This window comes from Sminthopsis crassicaudata, chromosome 2 (assembly GCF_048593235.1).
Source record: "Sminthopsis crassicaudata isolate SCR6 chromosome 2, ASM4859323v1, whole genome shotgun sequence".
NCBI lineage: Eukaryota > Metazoa > Chordata > Mammalia > Dasyuromorphia > Dasyuridae > Sminthopsis > Sminthopsis crassicaudata.
In genome coordinates this window covers 440,956,088-440,973,000 of record NC_133618.1, presented here as the reverse complement: position 1 = coordinate 440,973,000, position 16,913 = coordinate 440,956,088, and the positions used below count along the sequence as shown (strand labels likewise).

Below are 16,913 nucleotides of genomic sequence, written 5' to 3'. Positions count from 1 at the left end.
CTGTCAAAAAAAAATGTTATAATTATAAAATTAATTTAAAAAAAACGTATTTGGTGTAGTATTACAAAAAATAATTGTAATGACCAACACTGGCTCAGGAATAACTCAGAATAGTAACTATAGCTCCCCCATTTGATAGAGAAGTGGTGGACTAGCCTGTCAGAAGAAGGTCACTGTTTTGATTTTTTTATACTTTTACTTGGTTCATTAGATGGAGAGAAGGTGTATCAATCAGAAAGAGGCTACTGAATAAAGACAGAAGGCACAAATAAAACTTTTAAAAGGGGGTTGGAGAGGAAGCTTTAGTAGGTACTGAATTAACCCTTGAGAAGCTTTACAGCTACCAAGTACTTACTGGGTAAGTGACCAGCCCAGATCTATGCTGGGAAAAGCAGGAAAATCTTAAGAGCATGGCCTCATTTTTTCCATGGGAATTGCGTTAAGCTTTAGGATGTTTTCTTCTTTACAATCCAATTGTGGAGTTCATCTTGAGGGGCCTTTTATAGAACATAGACTTTCAAAGCTAGAAGAGATCTTAGAGATCAAGTCCAATTCCCTTCAATTTACAAATAAAGTGAGGGCCAGATAAGACCAGTGATGGCCAAACAACGTTCACAACGCCAGGGACTAGAACACAGGTTTGTCTCCCAGGATAATTTTCTACTTCTTTGTATCACGTACAACATTGACAAAGAGAATCTGGACTGAATCATCGACTTTCCTGCCCTAAAGAAGCACCTTACATTAACCCATTAGTTAGCAGGATCCAGCTGGGAAGGGAATTACAGACACAGGAAGTGTTCAGGAAGCTTAGGTCTCTGTAGAGATATGATTCCTCCTTGGAGAACAGAAGTCTCTTCTCCCAATTAGCCAATCTTGGTGGGGATGTTCAATAACTTTCCTCAAAAATACTTTATATCAGAAAGTTTTCCTGAAAATTTTCTTTCATTCAGCAGGTTGTTTTTTGTTTTTGCATACCTTTGTATGCCCAGAACTTAGCACAATTTCTGGCACATAATAGGTGCTTAATAAATTCTAGTTGGTTAATAGAACAGTTTTAGCCCAACCTTTTCCCCATAATGACAACTGATTCTTCATGGTTTTCAACTGAGTCAAGGACCAAGCTATGGCTCCTTCACTGTCCCTTGCCTCCTGACTCTCTCTAACCAAGGTTAGCAGTCCCTGTGCTATCCATTAGGGCTTGAAGGAATTTTTATGGAGCCTCAAACTCAGCCCCAGCCCCAAGGACCTCACGGGTTTCCTCCTTCACCTTCCTTCCGATAGGTGCTTATTCCCTTTCAGTGAGGTTGAGCCGCCCTGCCTCTCGGGATGTAGTCAGACACTACAGGATTAATCGCTTGGAGAATGGATGGTTCTACATTTCTCCTCGGTTCACCTTCCCCTCACTCCAGGCACTGGTGGACCATTATACAGGTAGGGGCCTGTATCCAGTGTTTGGTCAAGATATCCATAGATATACAGAAAGGAGAGACCTGGGACACCATCCTGACCAGATGGGGTCAGTCCCTCTCTTTTTCTATAGCTTATCCTCCAGAAAAATAGAATGCTGCACCGTCCTAGATTTGGGATTCTAGATACTTTAGTTCTGATCTTGGGTGTGATACTTAATGGTACCTAGCTAAGGAATATCTGAGTTCAAATACTATCTTAGACTTGGAAGCTTATTTTCCTCGCTTATCTCATAGATTTCATTTGAGAACAAGTGAACTTACATGAAACTTTTTTTTTGTAAAAATGTTGTTTTGCAAATTTAAGTGCTCTATAGATCCTGTTTATTATTACCTTAATTGATCTTGAGCAATTTTCTTCTCCTTTCTGACCTCAGTTTACTTCTCTGTAGACTGAGGTGGTTAGACTGGCAAACCTGTAAGGGTCCTACTACTTCACATTGTTACTATTGACTTCCCAGCTCTGACACCCCAATGGCAAGGTGATTTAGCTCCATGGAATTGGTTTTCGCAGACCTCTTTTTCCAGTGGTTATCCATTTCAGGGAAGGATCCCTCTGGCACTGCCCTAGATGTTTTTTGTGAGGGCCATCATCCTCTAGGGCAGGAGTTAGACCAGTGAGGTGGTAGTCTAACCCCAAGTTGCCTTAATATATCCAACACATAGAGTAATTGATAATAATTAGTTTTATTGTCAGATCTGAAAAGGAACCCTTAAAATCAACTTACCTTTCAAATGTCTCACAGTGAAGTCAGTGGCAGAACCAGAATTACAAACCTGATTCCCAGGCTGGGTCACTTTCAACACCATTAACATTATTATTCAGATTCCTTATCCTGGGGGACCTGAAAATGATGCAGACAGGCCCAGCTGGTCTGGCCCTGAGAGCAGGAAAGGCTTCTTCCTAGAGGAGGGAGTGGATGGTGGACAGTGGCTAAGCTAGGTGGGGAAGCAGGATCTGAGTGACATGGGATAGCTCTTCCACAGAGATGGCAGATGACCTCTGCTCCTTGCTTAAGGAGCCCTGTGTCTTTCATCGAGTGGATCCGTTTCCTTCGAAGAATATCCCACCACCAGTGTCTGTACAGAAACCAGCTCTCAACTGGGAAGAAGTGGACAGGTAAGAGACATTCCTGATTGCAAGGCTAGCTCTGAGGCTGGAGGAGAGGTGCTAAACCCTAGGACAGTTCAGAATCAAGATGGGGAAATTGAGGTTACATGCAAGAAACAATCCTATAGATATTATCAATGCTAAAAACTATGAGGTGCTAGCTTAGGGAAGACTTATTGGAAGTGGGCTTTGACCTGAGCCTTCAGGGGCAGACAGGAATTTAACAGGTGGAAAAGGAAGAATTTCAAATCTGGGATGGCACAAGTAGAACAAAGTGATGAGACATTGTACGGCTTGAGGAACAAAGCAGGTACTTAGTTAATGCTTGTTGATTAGCCTGAATAAGGGGCAAGTTGAAGAACCAGGGATTAGACTGTGTATATGTAAAGAGAAGACCAGATAGTGGAAGGCATTTGGACAGTGGGGAACCACAGTAGGTTTCTAAGCCTTAATTAAAAGAACAAAATTTGAGTGATATGAAATGTGAAGCATATGGAAGACATCAAATGATCCCTGATCTCACTCATTCTGTCTTCCCTCCATATAGCTCACTCTTGTTCTCAGAGGTATCCTCCTCAGGTGACACAAGTCCCATTAGTGTGGGGCTCCGAGAGGCAATTGGCACCTATATCAGCATGACTGAGGATCCATCACTGGACATCAGTGGCCAGAGAAGACTCAAGAAGGGGAATAAGGATCAAAGCACCTTGAGATTCTCCTAGTCTTCTCCTCTGCTGATTCTGGGGAGGTGATATGCAAGGGCTCTCGGGGCAGATTTTCCTTTAAGGACACTTCCTTCTCCCATTTGTCTTCATAGGTTGGTAATGTCTCCCAAAATGGGAACTAGAAGTTGCCTAGTCAGTGCTCTGCAGCCTTTTCCTGGCCATGGTTACTGGGAACAGTACCAAAGCCCAGGACAGAAAGGCTCAGGCCTTTTCTGTCCTGGGTGGAATAGCCAGTAGTCAATTCTCCACAGGGTTCTAGACTTGAGACAAATACCAAAAAGGCTGTCTTAAAATCAAAGGGAACAAGTTTCAATACAACTTAAAAACTAGCTCTGATGTTAATGGTAAAAATCTTCAACTACCTAGGCCTGTAACTTGTTCCCCCAGAGTCAATCCTATTCTGCATGAGCAGATGGCTGCTTTCCACATCCTCCCTGTCTGAGCTGCTCCATCTGGCCTCTCCCTGCCCTTTTGGTCACCGTCCCATCTTTGTGAGTCACCTACCATCTCTGCCTTGCTTCCTTCTCCCTCTGGACCAATTTCCATCAGTGTCCTCTGAGATGGGGGAGATGGAGATCCATCACTAGCCTTACCACAGGCTCTTCTGCCATCTTGTGGGTAGAAATGCAATTGCTACTATCTGAACCTTCATCCAGGCTTTTGAAGGTCATTATCTCTAGGACTTCATAACCTAAAGGCAAGAATCTGGCTTCTCATTAATCTATTTTACCCAAAGGCTGGTCTGAGGCTCACATTAGGAATGTGCAGATGAGAAAAGGGCAAGCAAACTGGGTTCCAATCCTGCCTCTTCCACTAACTGGCTCTATGACCCTAAGCAAAGTCACTTGTCTGAACTTTGGTTTCCTCCTGTATAACATGAAGGGGCTGGATAAAACAGTGCTTCTGTTCCCACTACATAACACTTCAGAGGGAAGAGGCCTGAATGGGGGCAGAGATCAAATCATCAGGGCAATCTTGGGCCAGGAATGCTTCCTGTAGACACAAGCAGACCCCTTCTTGAATGGCTACTTTGGTAGCTCCTCAAACTTTCAATCAAAGGCTTAGGAGATCTGTTAATAAGATTCGATTTATTCAAGTTATCTTAAAACATTCTACAATGGAAACTATCATTAGACAAGTACTGTATTATGAACCACATACATTCTGCCATGCTTTGTCCAAGAACAACTCAAAACACCATAAAATGCCGTTGATATCTTTAAAATTGTGTGCCTGATGGACAACTGAGGAAGACGAGACAATTTAACATTTCATTCAGATCTAAGTTAAATGAAATTACTAGATCCATTCAGCCAACAGATATTAGTGATGGGTAGTCAATAAAGGCATGGAAAATAGTCGTGATGGAACAGTTCAGTAATGCTTTCAAAATAGGGATGGCTTGTTTAAAAGTTCCAAGAAACGACACTGGTATAAAACACTGGTGGACCAACACTCGGATTCTCAGTTTGGGAGAATAGGGCATCACATTCTCTTTGTGACCGAAATGCCCCTGACCACTGGCACATTTCTGGCCTGTGATTAGAATGTCCTTTTGAATGAACAGGGCTAGCAAGTATGGGATGCAGCCTGTCAGTCGTAGTGGATGGCAGTGTAAAAGATGATCCAAACAACCTAAAGGAGACACAAGAACAGAAATTAATCCCAACAGAAAATCTTGAGGTTATGGAGTGATGGAAACAGGCTGTAGGTAGTCTCCTAGTTCCCTGTAGAGCCACTGTACCAGTAAGGAAAATTCCTACCAAGGCTGCTTCTCAGGAAGACCTGAATCAGGGACCCTAATGTTGCTAAATGGCTAAGGGAAACAGTTTTGCTACACAAATCAAGCTACTGAAAGATGGTTATTTGTAATAAGCTCTTGTTGTGTCTGAAAATATTACTTTAAATCATAATCTTCTTAGGCAGGATTCAAACCCAGAACTAGAAGCTAACATCTGAGATCCTGCAGATCAAAGATGAGGGCAACCCTCAAGTCTAACCTGTGCCAAGCTCATGCTACCAGTATGCTCAAGAGCCAAAATTTGAACCAAGGGCGAAACAGATCTAAGAACCTGAAATATTTGGAAATCAGAAGCACTCAAACAGACAACATGAATGTAAGCATCTTCAGGAAAGGCTCTCATTTTATATTTATACCCCAGTACCTAAAAACCTAAACTACTATGTGCATAGTATACAAAAATAATTAACTATAAACAGCTCTTTGAGATAGTATAGCTTGTAAATAAGTCTCTATAATGGGCTAGTAACATAATGGATCGTGGTATCCCAAATCTGATAGAACCTCAGGTGACAGTAACAGGAGTTTAAGGTTTAGAAAAGATACCAGTTCTATTGTTCTCTATTCCAGTCAAATCAATCTGGAATATACTATTTATAAATCTGGGTCTCACTTTAGGATAAACATAGAAAAACTGAAATAATATATCTAGGGGAGGATGGTGCTAGAAACCATGTCATCAGAATAAACTTTGCTTGTTGAGCCTGATGAATAGAAGACCTAGGGGAGATAAAAGCATAAGGTCTTTAGATACTTAAAGAGAAGAAAGATTAGCATTGCTGAAGGCAGACTTCATCCTAATATGTAGAGGAAATTTTAAAAATAGATGCTTAACAATGGAATAGGTTCACTTCTAAGGTAGTGAGTTCACTGGAGGTGTTTAATGAGAAGATGGACCTATTACTTTGCCAAGGGCTCCTCTTAAAAGAATTTTATCCAACAGGAAGATAGGGTTGGTCTAGATCAGTGCTTCTTTTTAATTTGTTTTCACTTGTGAGTCCCAAGAAATTTGTATCTGATCCTGGGTGTAAATACATATAAAATAGGCATATAAATCAAACATTTAACATAAATCATAATTTCACATCAGTTCCCAGAATATGGGATAGTGACCACTTAAGAAACCCTGGTCTAGATGACCTTAGAGGTCCTTTCCAAGCCTGAGAATAAAGGATTCTAATTTATCAAAATAACCAGAATCTACTACAGTTTGAAGAAAGAAAATAATTACCATAAATAGTGCAAAAGATGTCATAAAACCTTCTTTTGTAAGCTCCCATGTCCCACCATAATCTTCCTCATCAATTTGTTGGAAGCTGCTGAAGTAGAGGTACAAGATTCCAGCATTGATCAGGCAGAATCTGAAAAGAGGAGATGTATTAAGCCTCATCACAATTTGGAAAATTAAGAACATGCTACAAGATTTAAGGTTTAAAAAAAAAAAAAAAAAAAAATCCCTTTGTCCCCAAATTAGAGATTGCCTTTACAACAAGAAGTGCCACTTGAGGTATAACTCAAGAAGGTCAACTCTTGGTAAGATTCTAGGATTTTACTTGCAGTAACAAGAGTAAAACATACCCAGTTAGCTTTTACCATTTTCACCCCTGGGGGCTAATACAAAGAGCACAAGTTCTACACTATAAATCTTGGCACTGTTATAAAGGGCTAATCTTTTCCTTACCAGTGCTGTCAGAGAATGGCATAATTCTTTTAGAATTTACCTTGTTGCTCAGCAGCAGTACCTGGACCCCATCACTTAGTTCATCCCTCAGAATGACTAATGGAAACAGTGTTTGAGAAGGGTTGTCCAATACCTTCACTAAAACAGACCTGAGGCACCAATGTTGGGTTTTCTGCAGGCTTGTGACAAAACTACCAAATACTCAGGTGTCCTATATCATGTCTGCTGGAAAAAAAAAAAAAAAAGCAACTGGGGACTACTTAGGGAGTAGAGTCAGGCCATAATTTCTACATCCAAAATGACTCAAGCTTAGTTTTATGCTCCTGGTCCATCTAATTTTGACTGATAAAGGGCAGGGAACTGTAAGATATATAAACATTCATGTCTTAATTATTTATCTTAAGTGGAAAATGGGAGAGATTATCCAATCAATCAATAAATAGCTATTAAAATATTCTAATTCTTTTATAATCTCTCTAAGCTTCAGCAGCAGGAAGCACTTCAGGTAATTGAGGTTTATTATGTGCCAAGTCCTACGTTATATATATGCTATATCCAGAACACATGGAAAATGACATTGCTTCTGCCCTCAAAGAGCTAAATCTGCATGGAAATAGGAACTAAATATATAAAATTGCTAAATAATGAAACAAGGCCAAGATTCATGGAGAGAGGGAAGGGAACTATTCATGAAGGAAGGACAATAATAAACTTAACATGTTCAAGAAGTAATAAAGAGACTGGCTTTGGAATGACTTTTGACTGGTCACTATTTTAAGACAAACAAAAATCAACCCCAGCAGAGAGGCTAGAGCTAGAGAGTAGCTCAGCAGCAGTCACTTTGATCACTAAACAAAATCTCCAAATTCTGGGAATAGACAATATCTAAAGAGTAAACACACATCCCCCCATGGTAACAGTATTAGCTACTTCAGCTCTTAAGTGATTGAAGGGAATTGAGATGATTTTCACTTAAAACCATTTTAATGATGTGCTGTAAGAGAAATACCAGGACATTTTGACCTAAAAGGCAACTTTTATGAGCTCAACCCTTCTCTTAACCCAAAACTAATCCAGGCGAAGAGGTGAAGTGATAAGCAGAAAGTAAAAGCCAAGCCAAATATAAGACACTCAGGCTAAGGAAAATTTAAAAAAACTTCTGTATAAACCACAGAACAGTCCCTATAGCCTTTCCTGAGAATTCCAAACAAGGTGTATACCAAGAGTGTGAAAAAGCCTATTCTGGAGGCATGTCAGTACTCTGTAAGCTTAGCGTATAGTATACTGGCAGAACAGTGTGGGAGCAAAGACTCAAGGTAAGGCTATCTTGGGGTAAAGCAATACAATATTATTTCATTAGATCTAACCAAAGTCAAGAAAAGGCCTATTTTCTACACAACTAGTTCTTTACACTCATCAGGGTTGTTTCTTATCACTTGTTTGAAAGAAAAAGTAATTGTTCTAGTAGCTAAATTCACTCCTTAAGATATAACACTGGAATCATTAAACATCAGAAGACAAGGTTCTAGTCAGAAGAGAGAGTTTCAGTCCTCTGTTTACACTTGTTATCCATGAAACTTTGGTAAAATACTTAATTTCATGGGGGTGGGGGGGATAGTCTCAGTTTTCTCAAATTTCTATTTAGTAGGGATAACAATGCCTGTTCATTAATATTAATCGTTGTACATGTCCAACCCATATTAGATTGCTTGCTGTTCTGAGGAGGGGAGGAAAGGAGAAACATCTGGAACTCAAAATTTTACAAAGATGAATATTGAAAACATGCAATTGGAAAAAAAAAAATCCTAACCACATTAATATAGTCCTTTATATTTGCAAAATGCTTTCTGTACACATCGATTTGGTTCTCAAAGCAACAGAGCAAGGATTACTTTTACAGATAAAGAAACAAGCTCAGTGACCTCTCTAAGGTAACAGAACAGAAATCAATGAAGACAAGACTTAAAGCTAGGTTGTAAGAATATGAGATAATACAAAGTGCCTGTCAGTCAGAAAATGCTACATAAATATCTGGTGACATTTTTTATACAAAGAACCTGGATTAACACTAGAGTTATCTCCTTTCCTAGAGACCTGACCTCACATAGCTGAAGATCAGCCACTTCCTCTTGTTCTGAGATTCTCCTTGCTCCTCTCTTCCAAGGCTGGGCTCAGGGCCAATTCACTGCTCATTAGCATTTTCACTCATCTGGTTTTGCTTTCTCTCCCTCAGAAAGCCTAAATGGGGCAAGGAGACTGAAAGTGAGGGGGGTTGGAGCATTTGAAGAATTAATTTGTACCTTCCATATTTTTTTTAAAGAGTATTTTAATACCAACCTCAGACTCGAAAGATGCTATATATATTTACTGGTAACATAAGTTACCAAGCAATATGGCACAGCAGATCAAGAATTAGCCTCAGAGTCAGGAAGACCTAGATTCAAGTACTGCCTCTAACACACTGGCTCTGTGATCCTGGATGTCTCTTGGCCTCTCCTCAGGCAACCCTTTAAGGCTATGAATTGCAGAACAGTTGCAGATGGCCTTGGTAGAGGAATTTCTTCACTGAGATTTCTTATATCAATGAAGTCACAGGTCCAAATCCCAAAATAACAATGTTAGTTCCCTCGGGCAGCAGTTAGTTACTGGGAAGGAAGGCTCTACAATGTAACAAAGTCTGGGACTGGGAACACAGTATATGCTAAGGAAACACTTGCCCTAAGAAGAATGCAAGTTAAAGGAAGGCACTTGATCAACAAGTATCCATAACTTTTTTGAGGAAGAGAAAGGGAACGTTTGAAGCTTATCTTCCTTCCCCTCAGCTCCTACTGTGATGCCTCATCTTCACATGGAAGTGCCCTGGGTCCTTGAAGGCAATGAAACATGCAATAGAGATCGAGCTTGGACAACTTCTATCAAGCTGAAAAGATTTCAAGAACAGAGAGCAGTAACACTGTATATACATCTGCTCTCTGGGACCCAATTAACTAAGCGAGCTACAGGGCAATTCATTTTTCTGCCTTAGCAATTGTTGAAGACCATCTATCAATCACAGCAGGTTTTTGATCTGCATCACTGAAAAAATGACAAGATCCTTAAATGATACAATGACACTGGGCTGGCAGAATCCTGAGACAGTGGAAAGAGCCACCAGAGAGTACCAAACCAGCTGTATCACTTAACTGGCCCATAACCATGAGTCTCAGTTTCCTCATCTGAAAGATAACATAATATCACAGGGCTGCTGTAAAGAGCAAAAGAATGAATGGTCATGACAGTGCTCCATGATCAAGGTATATTTTACCCCCCCCCCAATCAACTGGAATTGTTTTCAGCAGAAGGTGGGAGGGTCTACTTTACCTATGAAGTAAGAAAACACAGGCTTGATTCAAAAGCACCCTTGCCTCAAGGACTCCCATTATTCTGATAAGAGACCCCTTTCATTTAGTCTTATAGCCGGGTGGACATATTCTTAAAACCTCATGAAATAACAGCCACTCACATGAGGACCAGCCCTCTTTATCCTAGGAGAGCCTTGGGAGGCAGGAGTTGTGACCATCAGGCCTGCCACAGACTTTTCTCCAGATAACAAAGGATGACAACACAGTTATATACATCCGCACAATGTTTTCCACTTATAATCCCTTGAGAGGCAAGGATTTAAAGGAACCCTTGCTAAGGCAAAAATTCAGCTGCCCAGAGTTGATACCATAACATAATGATAACCATAACAAAACTCTATAGAATTTTAAAGTTGACAAACTGCTTTTCTTAAAACAATCCTGTGAGATGTAGTGTGTGTTATTCTCATTTTATAGATTAGGTAAATGAGTCTTGAGGAAATAAATAATTTTCATGTGATCACAGAGCTATCACAAGCAGAACAGCTAGGACTCAATCTCAGATCTTCTGACTTTGTGCTTTCCACTACACCATACTACCTCTTCTTTCTCTATTCAACAAATACTTTCAGATAGAATTTTGAAACTTCTGAGAGTTCAACTCCCAATGGCAAGGAATTGCTTTAGTTCATTCTTCTATACTCTAAAAGCAAAGCACAAACATTGTAAAATAAAGCAATTCTCTGAAGAATCAATGTTCTATGTTTCAGTGGAGGAAAGGTCTTTATTTTACCTTATAATAAGAGAGGCTATGACTTACACTGCTATTCCCACGAAGCCCTTCAGAGGCACCACTCCCCAAATGACTCCCAGGACAACTGCAATGATCTGTCGGAACCAGTAGATCACATCTAAAAACTCATCCTGTGGAAAAGGCAAATAGTTAGAGTTGGCCCTTGAATGTGCTTGACCTGCAATTAGTCAGACAGGCAGCCTGGAGAGAATGAGAGACAATCTAGCTTCCAACACTGCCTCTGTAGCTGTGGAACCTTAGGTACCTTTCTTGACCTCAGTTTCCTTATCTGTAGTGTAAAGAGGTTGCTATATCAGACAGCTTGTCTTGGGGAGGGAAGAGAATGGAAGACAAAAAGTTGGATCTTAAAATCTTATGAAAATGAATACTGAAAATTGTATTTGCATGTAATGAGAAAAAAACTTAAATACTAATAAGTGCAAAAACAGCCCCCCAAAGTTAAATAAATGAAATAAACAAAAAACCCAAGGAAGTTGGTCTTTCCAAGCTCTAAATCCTATGAAGATTATATATCTTAAGGCATCCTACTGTGGAGAGGAGAGAACAAATTTCAAACCTAGGAATATTGGGGTTGTATAATATTCCGCCAAGAGAGTTGGTACAAATGAAAGCAAAAGAATCAAAATTTTAAGTAGTTTGTTAAGACTATTTATAAAATTTACAAAAGGAATGCAGTGAATAGTTCTAGTAGCTGAGGCCAATTTTATAAGGCATATGAAAAACATTTTTAAGGATAGTAGCTAATCTGGATTTCATGGATATATCTCATGTTATTTCTAATCTTTGTACATAAATCAGGAACTGAATGGGAAGATCTAGATAGATTCAGTTCAACATTTATTACTGTCATCTATGTGGAAGGCATTGGGTTACGTACAGGAAATACAAAGATGTCCTGTCCTCAAGAAGCTTACATTCCATAAGTGGAATATATACTATATATATTATATAGACATATATTATATGTCTATAGACATATAACTATATACTATAGACATGTAAATACAAAGTATATGCAAAATAATTTTGACATACAGTGTTAATGAGAAAGAGATGTCAAAAGATTAAAAATGGCCTTGTGTAGGATGTGTTCTCTGAGCTGGAATATGAGAGAAGCTAAAGATTCTATAAGGTAGAGATGAGGAGAGAGTACCTTCCAGATATTCACTTATGTGAATTTGGGACATCCTTAAGGAGAACACCTAGCAGGCCAATTTGGAGTGGAGCATATGTAAAGAGAATAATATTAAATAAAATGAGAAAGGAAAGAGGGAGTCAAATTGTGGAGAGCTTTAAAAGTAAGGCGCACACATATACATTCACTCCAAGGAGACAAGTTTTCCTCAAAACACATCCACGCACACAAATTATTTACTACATTCCTCTACATTCCTTTTGTGATCTTTATAAGTAGCTTCAACATATTCTTTTTTCCCCTCAATTATATGTAAAAACTATTTTTTTTATACTTTTTAAAAAATTCTGAGTTTCAAATTCTTTCCCTTTCTTGAAAAGACAAGCAATTTGCTATGGATTATACAGATGAATACAGAATATGTATTTCCATATTAGCCATGTTGTAAAAGAGAGAAGACCAAAAAAACCCCCAAAAAAACCAAAAAAACAAAAAAAACAAAACCCCAAGAAAAATAAAGGAAAAAAGTATGCTTTGCTTGCATTCAGCCTCTACCAGTTCTTTCTTCTGTGAGGGATAGCATTTTTCATTATAGGTCCTTGAGAACTACCTTTGTTATGCTGAGAAAAGTCATTCACAGTTGATCATAGTATATAATACTGCTGTTACTAGTACATTACCTTTTTTTTTCCTAGTTTACTGGAAGCACTTTTATTTATTCTTACAAAATGACATTACAATTGTCAACTCTTAGGGTGACTTACAAATTTTGGTATTCTACTGGCCATGCAAGAACATTAAGGCAATGTACAAAAATTTTACATAAATTAACTAGATGCAGAAATTTACAGGTTGCAAATGGCAATATTTTTTGTAACTCAAGATTGAGTAACAGCCCTATGACATTGAGGGAAACAATGGATTAAGAAAACCAAAACAGGTGCAGCTACCTGGCACAGTGGATAGAGCACCAGCCCTGAAGTCAGGAGGCCCCGAGTTCAAAGCTGATCTCAGACACTTCCTAGCTGTGTGATCCTGGGCAAGTCACTTAACCCCAGCATCAGGAAAAAAGAAAAAAAAAAAAAAAAACCAAAAACAAAAACAAAAACAAAAACAAAACAAAACTGGTTCCTAAGGCTGGGATTCAATATAAACTCCTACTAGGATAGTGGCAACACATTTAATAAACTCTTGCCAGACTTAGGAGAGAAATTCTGCAAGCCAGTTCTTTTAGATTCTGGAAATCAGACTTTTAGATATCTTGTACATATCTGAAGCTTTATAAAACTAAATTTTATAGCTGAATGTCAACCAGCAAGATATTATATTCTCATATTATCAGATTAATTCTCTATGGAAGTTAATTCAACCTTACCTGTCAAAATGAAGTGACTTCCATCAGGGTTTATATCAAAGATATGCACAAGATAGGCTAAAATATACCCCAAAGGAACAACTGTTAAATTTAAATATGAGGTCAAATCAGTAAGGGTTCCACAATATAAAAAGTACTGATATTTGTTTAATATCAGATACAAAATTCCCCAAGATAAGTTCTTTTTCAAAGAAGCTTTATTCCAGTTTCATGAAGCTAAAAGGGAAAATTTTTACTTTTTGAAAATTCATGAAGTAAATGCTATGCATTTGCCAGCAGTCCAAGTAATTGAAGTGGACGATGGATGAGCCAGATTTATCTTTATTCCTGATCATCTCATTACTTCTTAAAAATTAACTCTTTGGTGCTTTTCACTGATATCAACGAACATTGTTAATAAGTAACAATACCATCCCAAATTTCCAAGTTTTAAGATATTTGTTACCTCTCCTCCCCACTATGAGATGCCCTAGGATATCGGATCATCATAGGATTATGGCATTAGAGCTGGAAAGATAGCAATAACAAGTCGTTAGATTTTTGAGCATAGTAGTGCAATGGTCAAATTTGCATTTTAGAAATTTTAATTTGACAACTTTGCAGATGCATTAGAGAAGGAAGAGAACAGAAGCTGGAAAACCAATTGGGGAGGCTAATGCAAAAGTATAAAGATCTAAAAAGAGGGTAAGCAGATGATATTCTCTCAGGACTAATTAAATAAGACTTAACAACTAACTAGTTGGTACCTAAGATAGAAGCTCTTCCTGGTACACACTTAATCACTCTTTCACTTGGTCGATACATATATGTTGAAGAGGGAAGACCATATGGGAAGAAGATGCCAGCACATAAATAAAAGGAATTCAACATGTCAAAAAACATGAAAGAGCGTTCTGATATAGAAGTATATAAAAATTTCTAGCTTCTTATCTGTATGTGGGTCCAAAAGCCACTTCTTACAATGAACTAACTAAAAATTTGGCAATGGCTTACAGAGGTGATAACAAACAAATGGCTCCTGATTTTGCAAGAGGTAGGCATACTCCTACAAGTTAGTAAAGAAAGGCTGAACTGCCTGTCACCTCATGTCTAAAAACCAGGGCAAAAGCAGATATACAATGACTATGAAACTAGGCTAGTGGCCAGTATGGCAGGGCTGTGGAGCCTTGGGAGAGTCAGAAATGAATACTCAACAAAGCAGAGGAACCTGACATTATTGGTCTTAGAAAATCAAGAGAGTAGATATAAAATTCAAAATGGCACGCCTCAGACCTGGAAGTTCCAGATATAGTAAAGGAAATGAAGTCAGAACATACTCCAGCCCCAATATTAACCTTTCAGGTTTGGGGAATGGACAAAGAGAGAAATATTAACCTAACCTCAACACATTCAACTGCTGATTCTCAATATTGTCTCTAGATCCATATCTTTCTTTGATGACAAATATGGTCCTGCTCACCTTCTACTTTGGATGATGCAGAATGTGGGGGGAGAGGGAAGTAAAGGGAGGAAGAGAGTGTTTAAGGAAGGTATAAGAAATAAAAAGATTAGGGATAGATCCTTTGAGGTTCTTGTCACACACACAAACAGAATCACAAAGTGTCAGAGATTGAAAGGGTTTGTAGAGATTATCTAATGCAGTCTTTGCATTTTACATATTTGCTGCAGTTCAGAAATGGCTCTTTTAAGTCACTGATGGACAGGCCTCGCGCCACCAATTAAATTGCCCCGACATCCTCCCGAGCCCAGGAATCATTCCATTATGTTATGCCGAGCTGCATCTCCTCTCACACAACCCTTAGGTTCAGAGCCTCTCTTCTGCCACTTTCCATCTGCACCCCCACTCCCAGTCTTCCCCCGTACATGTTATCTTTCACACATTCCTGGACCTCAGACATGAAATAGCTCCTCACTGTCACTTAAGAGCAAGGTAACAATCTTCTTTCCCAGCTTCCCCTCCCTCACAAAAATAACTACTCATAATTGGTTCTCTATCGAATGCTTCAAAAGCTCTAAAATTCCACCTCTCCTACATCCACTCTCACTCAAAAGTCTCACCACACAAGTATTACCGGTGATTAAAAGCACCTGGAGAGCCCAGAGAGCAGGAACCAGGAGAGTAAAAGGCCTCGAGTTCATGGCACATGAGGGAAGGAACTAGGGCTTTCTTTTTTGACTGAAGAAAAGCACAGGGAGAGAAAGATAACTGTTTATTTTGGGTTGGTTCCTTCATCCTGCTCCCTCAAAGAGGCCACTTCAGTCTTCAAGTCGGGCAAACCTTCCAACAACTGGTGCTGTCTGATTGGTGGGGAAGGTTGTGAGCTCCCCCTCCCTGCGGGGCTGGAAGACAATTCTAATCCCGAAATTCGGCGATTAAAGTGGACATCCACAAACACACCCATTTACCTAGTCAGGTACCCTCACCGTCCTCATAGTACAACCGCAGAGGATGAGGGGTTCAGAGGGGCCATTTCAGAACGCAAAATCTGCCCCTCCCTCCTCGCCTTCCTCACTAGTTCCTTCCAGAGCTGGGTGGCCCTCGGAGCGCCACTCTCTCTTCCCAACCGTCCTTCTCTGCGAAACCGGGGTAACAACAGCATCTGCTTCTCAGGACCGTTGTAAGGAGTGAGTGGAACGCGCTTACAAACTTGAACACTAGCACTTATTAATCGTCAGCCATAAGCCAAGCCCAGTCACTCCTCCAGGCCTTCCTCACGGGTCCGGAGAAGTGACGCGAGTGGCCCAGCATGACCTTTCCTCCCCTTTCTCCCCACAACATGCAAATAGATGAATCCTTCTACTTTTTCACCACGGTGACGGGTCACCGCACACAAAGCCCACCCGAACTCTGCCGGCGTGTGACAGGCCAGAGTTGCACACGCACGAAGCCCTCACTCCCCCTCTCCTGCATATGAAACTCCTTAAAACAAACCTTACAAACCTTCCTTCACCCAAGCACGTGGGCTCTCCCCCTGTGCCTCCAGATGACAAGTTCTCCACCTGCACGCGCGGGCGCGCGCTTTCTGCCCGGGCACTAGGGTGCTCCCATTCACGTGCGCGCACACGCGCTCTTGCCCGGTGTGACAGGCTCCCCCAGCGCGCGGACACTCCTACTCCCCCTGCTCCCCGCCCCGCCGACTCCGCACCTTGTCCTCCCAGGCCGCGTCGCTCCGCAGCGCTTTGCTCCAGGCCGAGCCCTTCGGGGCGCCGTTGGCCAGGTGCGGCTGCGGCGGCTCATCCTTCCGCCTCCCGCCGCTCATCCTCCCTCAGTCCGTCCTTCCGTCAGTCCGTCCGTCCTTCCGTCCTAACGCTGGGCCGGGCCTGGAGCCAGGGAGCCGAGCCTCCCTCTCACAGCGCCCAACAGCCCACTTTCAGCCAGCCGGCTCCGAGTCCAGCCGCCCTACAGCTAAGCAGGCGGTGCGCGCGATCAAATCCGAGGTGGGGGTTGGGAGGGGGAGGTG

General features: G+C 40.6%; 2 protein-coding genes across 3 annotated transcripts in view; one reads left to right on the top strand and one right to left on the bottom strand.

Moving 5' to 3' along the window:
• Positions 1-4,662, top strand: part of SLA2 (Src like adaptor 2) — a 26,448-nt gene extending 21,786 nt beyond the window's left edge. The window contains exons 6-8 of one of the 2 annotated variants that reach the window (XM_074292574.1): positions 1,285-1,434; positions 2,457-2,589; positions 3,128-4,662. In XM_074292574.1, the coding sequence (XP_074148675.1) occupies positions 1,285-1,434; positions 2,457-2,589; positions 3,128-3,302 (458 nt within the window). In that variant the 3' untranslated portion in view covers positions 3,303-4,662. The remainder of the gene's footprint in view (positions 1-1,284; positions 1,435-2,456; positions 2,590-3,127) is intronic. The other variant, XM_074292576.1, reaches the window with a different exon arrangement.
• RAB5IF (RAB5 interacting factor) lies at positions 4,375-16,913 on the bottom strand. Its single transcript, XM_074292586.1, has 4 exons — positions 16,599-16,913; positions 10,949-11,052; positions 6,338-6,467; positions 4,375-4,940 (listed from the first exon to the last, which is right to left on the bottom strand). Exons 1-4 carry the CDS (start codon positions 16,710-16,712, stop codon positions 4,899-4,901), a joined length of 390 nt encoding a protein of 129 aa, XP_074148687.1. The 5' UTR covers positions 16,713-16,913; the 3' UTR covers positions 4,375-4,898.

Excerpts from the sequence above, each read along its gene's own strand:
- RAB5IF (XM_074292586.1), bottom strand. The coding sequence starts at position 16,712 with ATGAGCGGCGGGAGGCGGAAGGATGAGCCGCCGCAGCCGCACCTGGCC. Across the intron at positions 6,468-10,948 it reads GGCTTCGTGGGAATAGCAGT|ATTCTGCCTGATCAATGCTG; the intron begins GTAAGTCATAGC and ends TCCTCTTTTCAG. Across the intron at positions 4,941-6,337 it reads CATCTTTTGCACTATTTATG|GTTGTTTGGATCATCTTTTA; the intron begins GTAATTATTTTC and ends TGTCTCCTTTAG.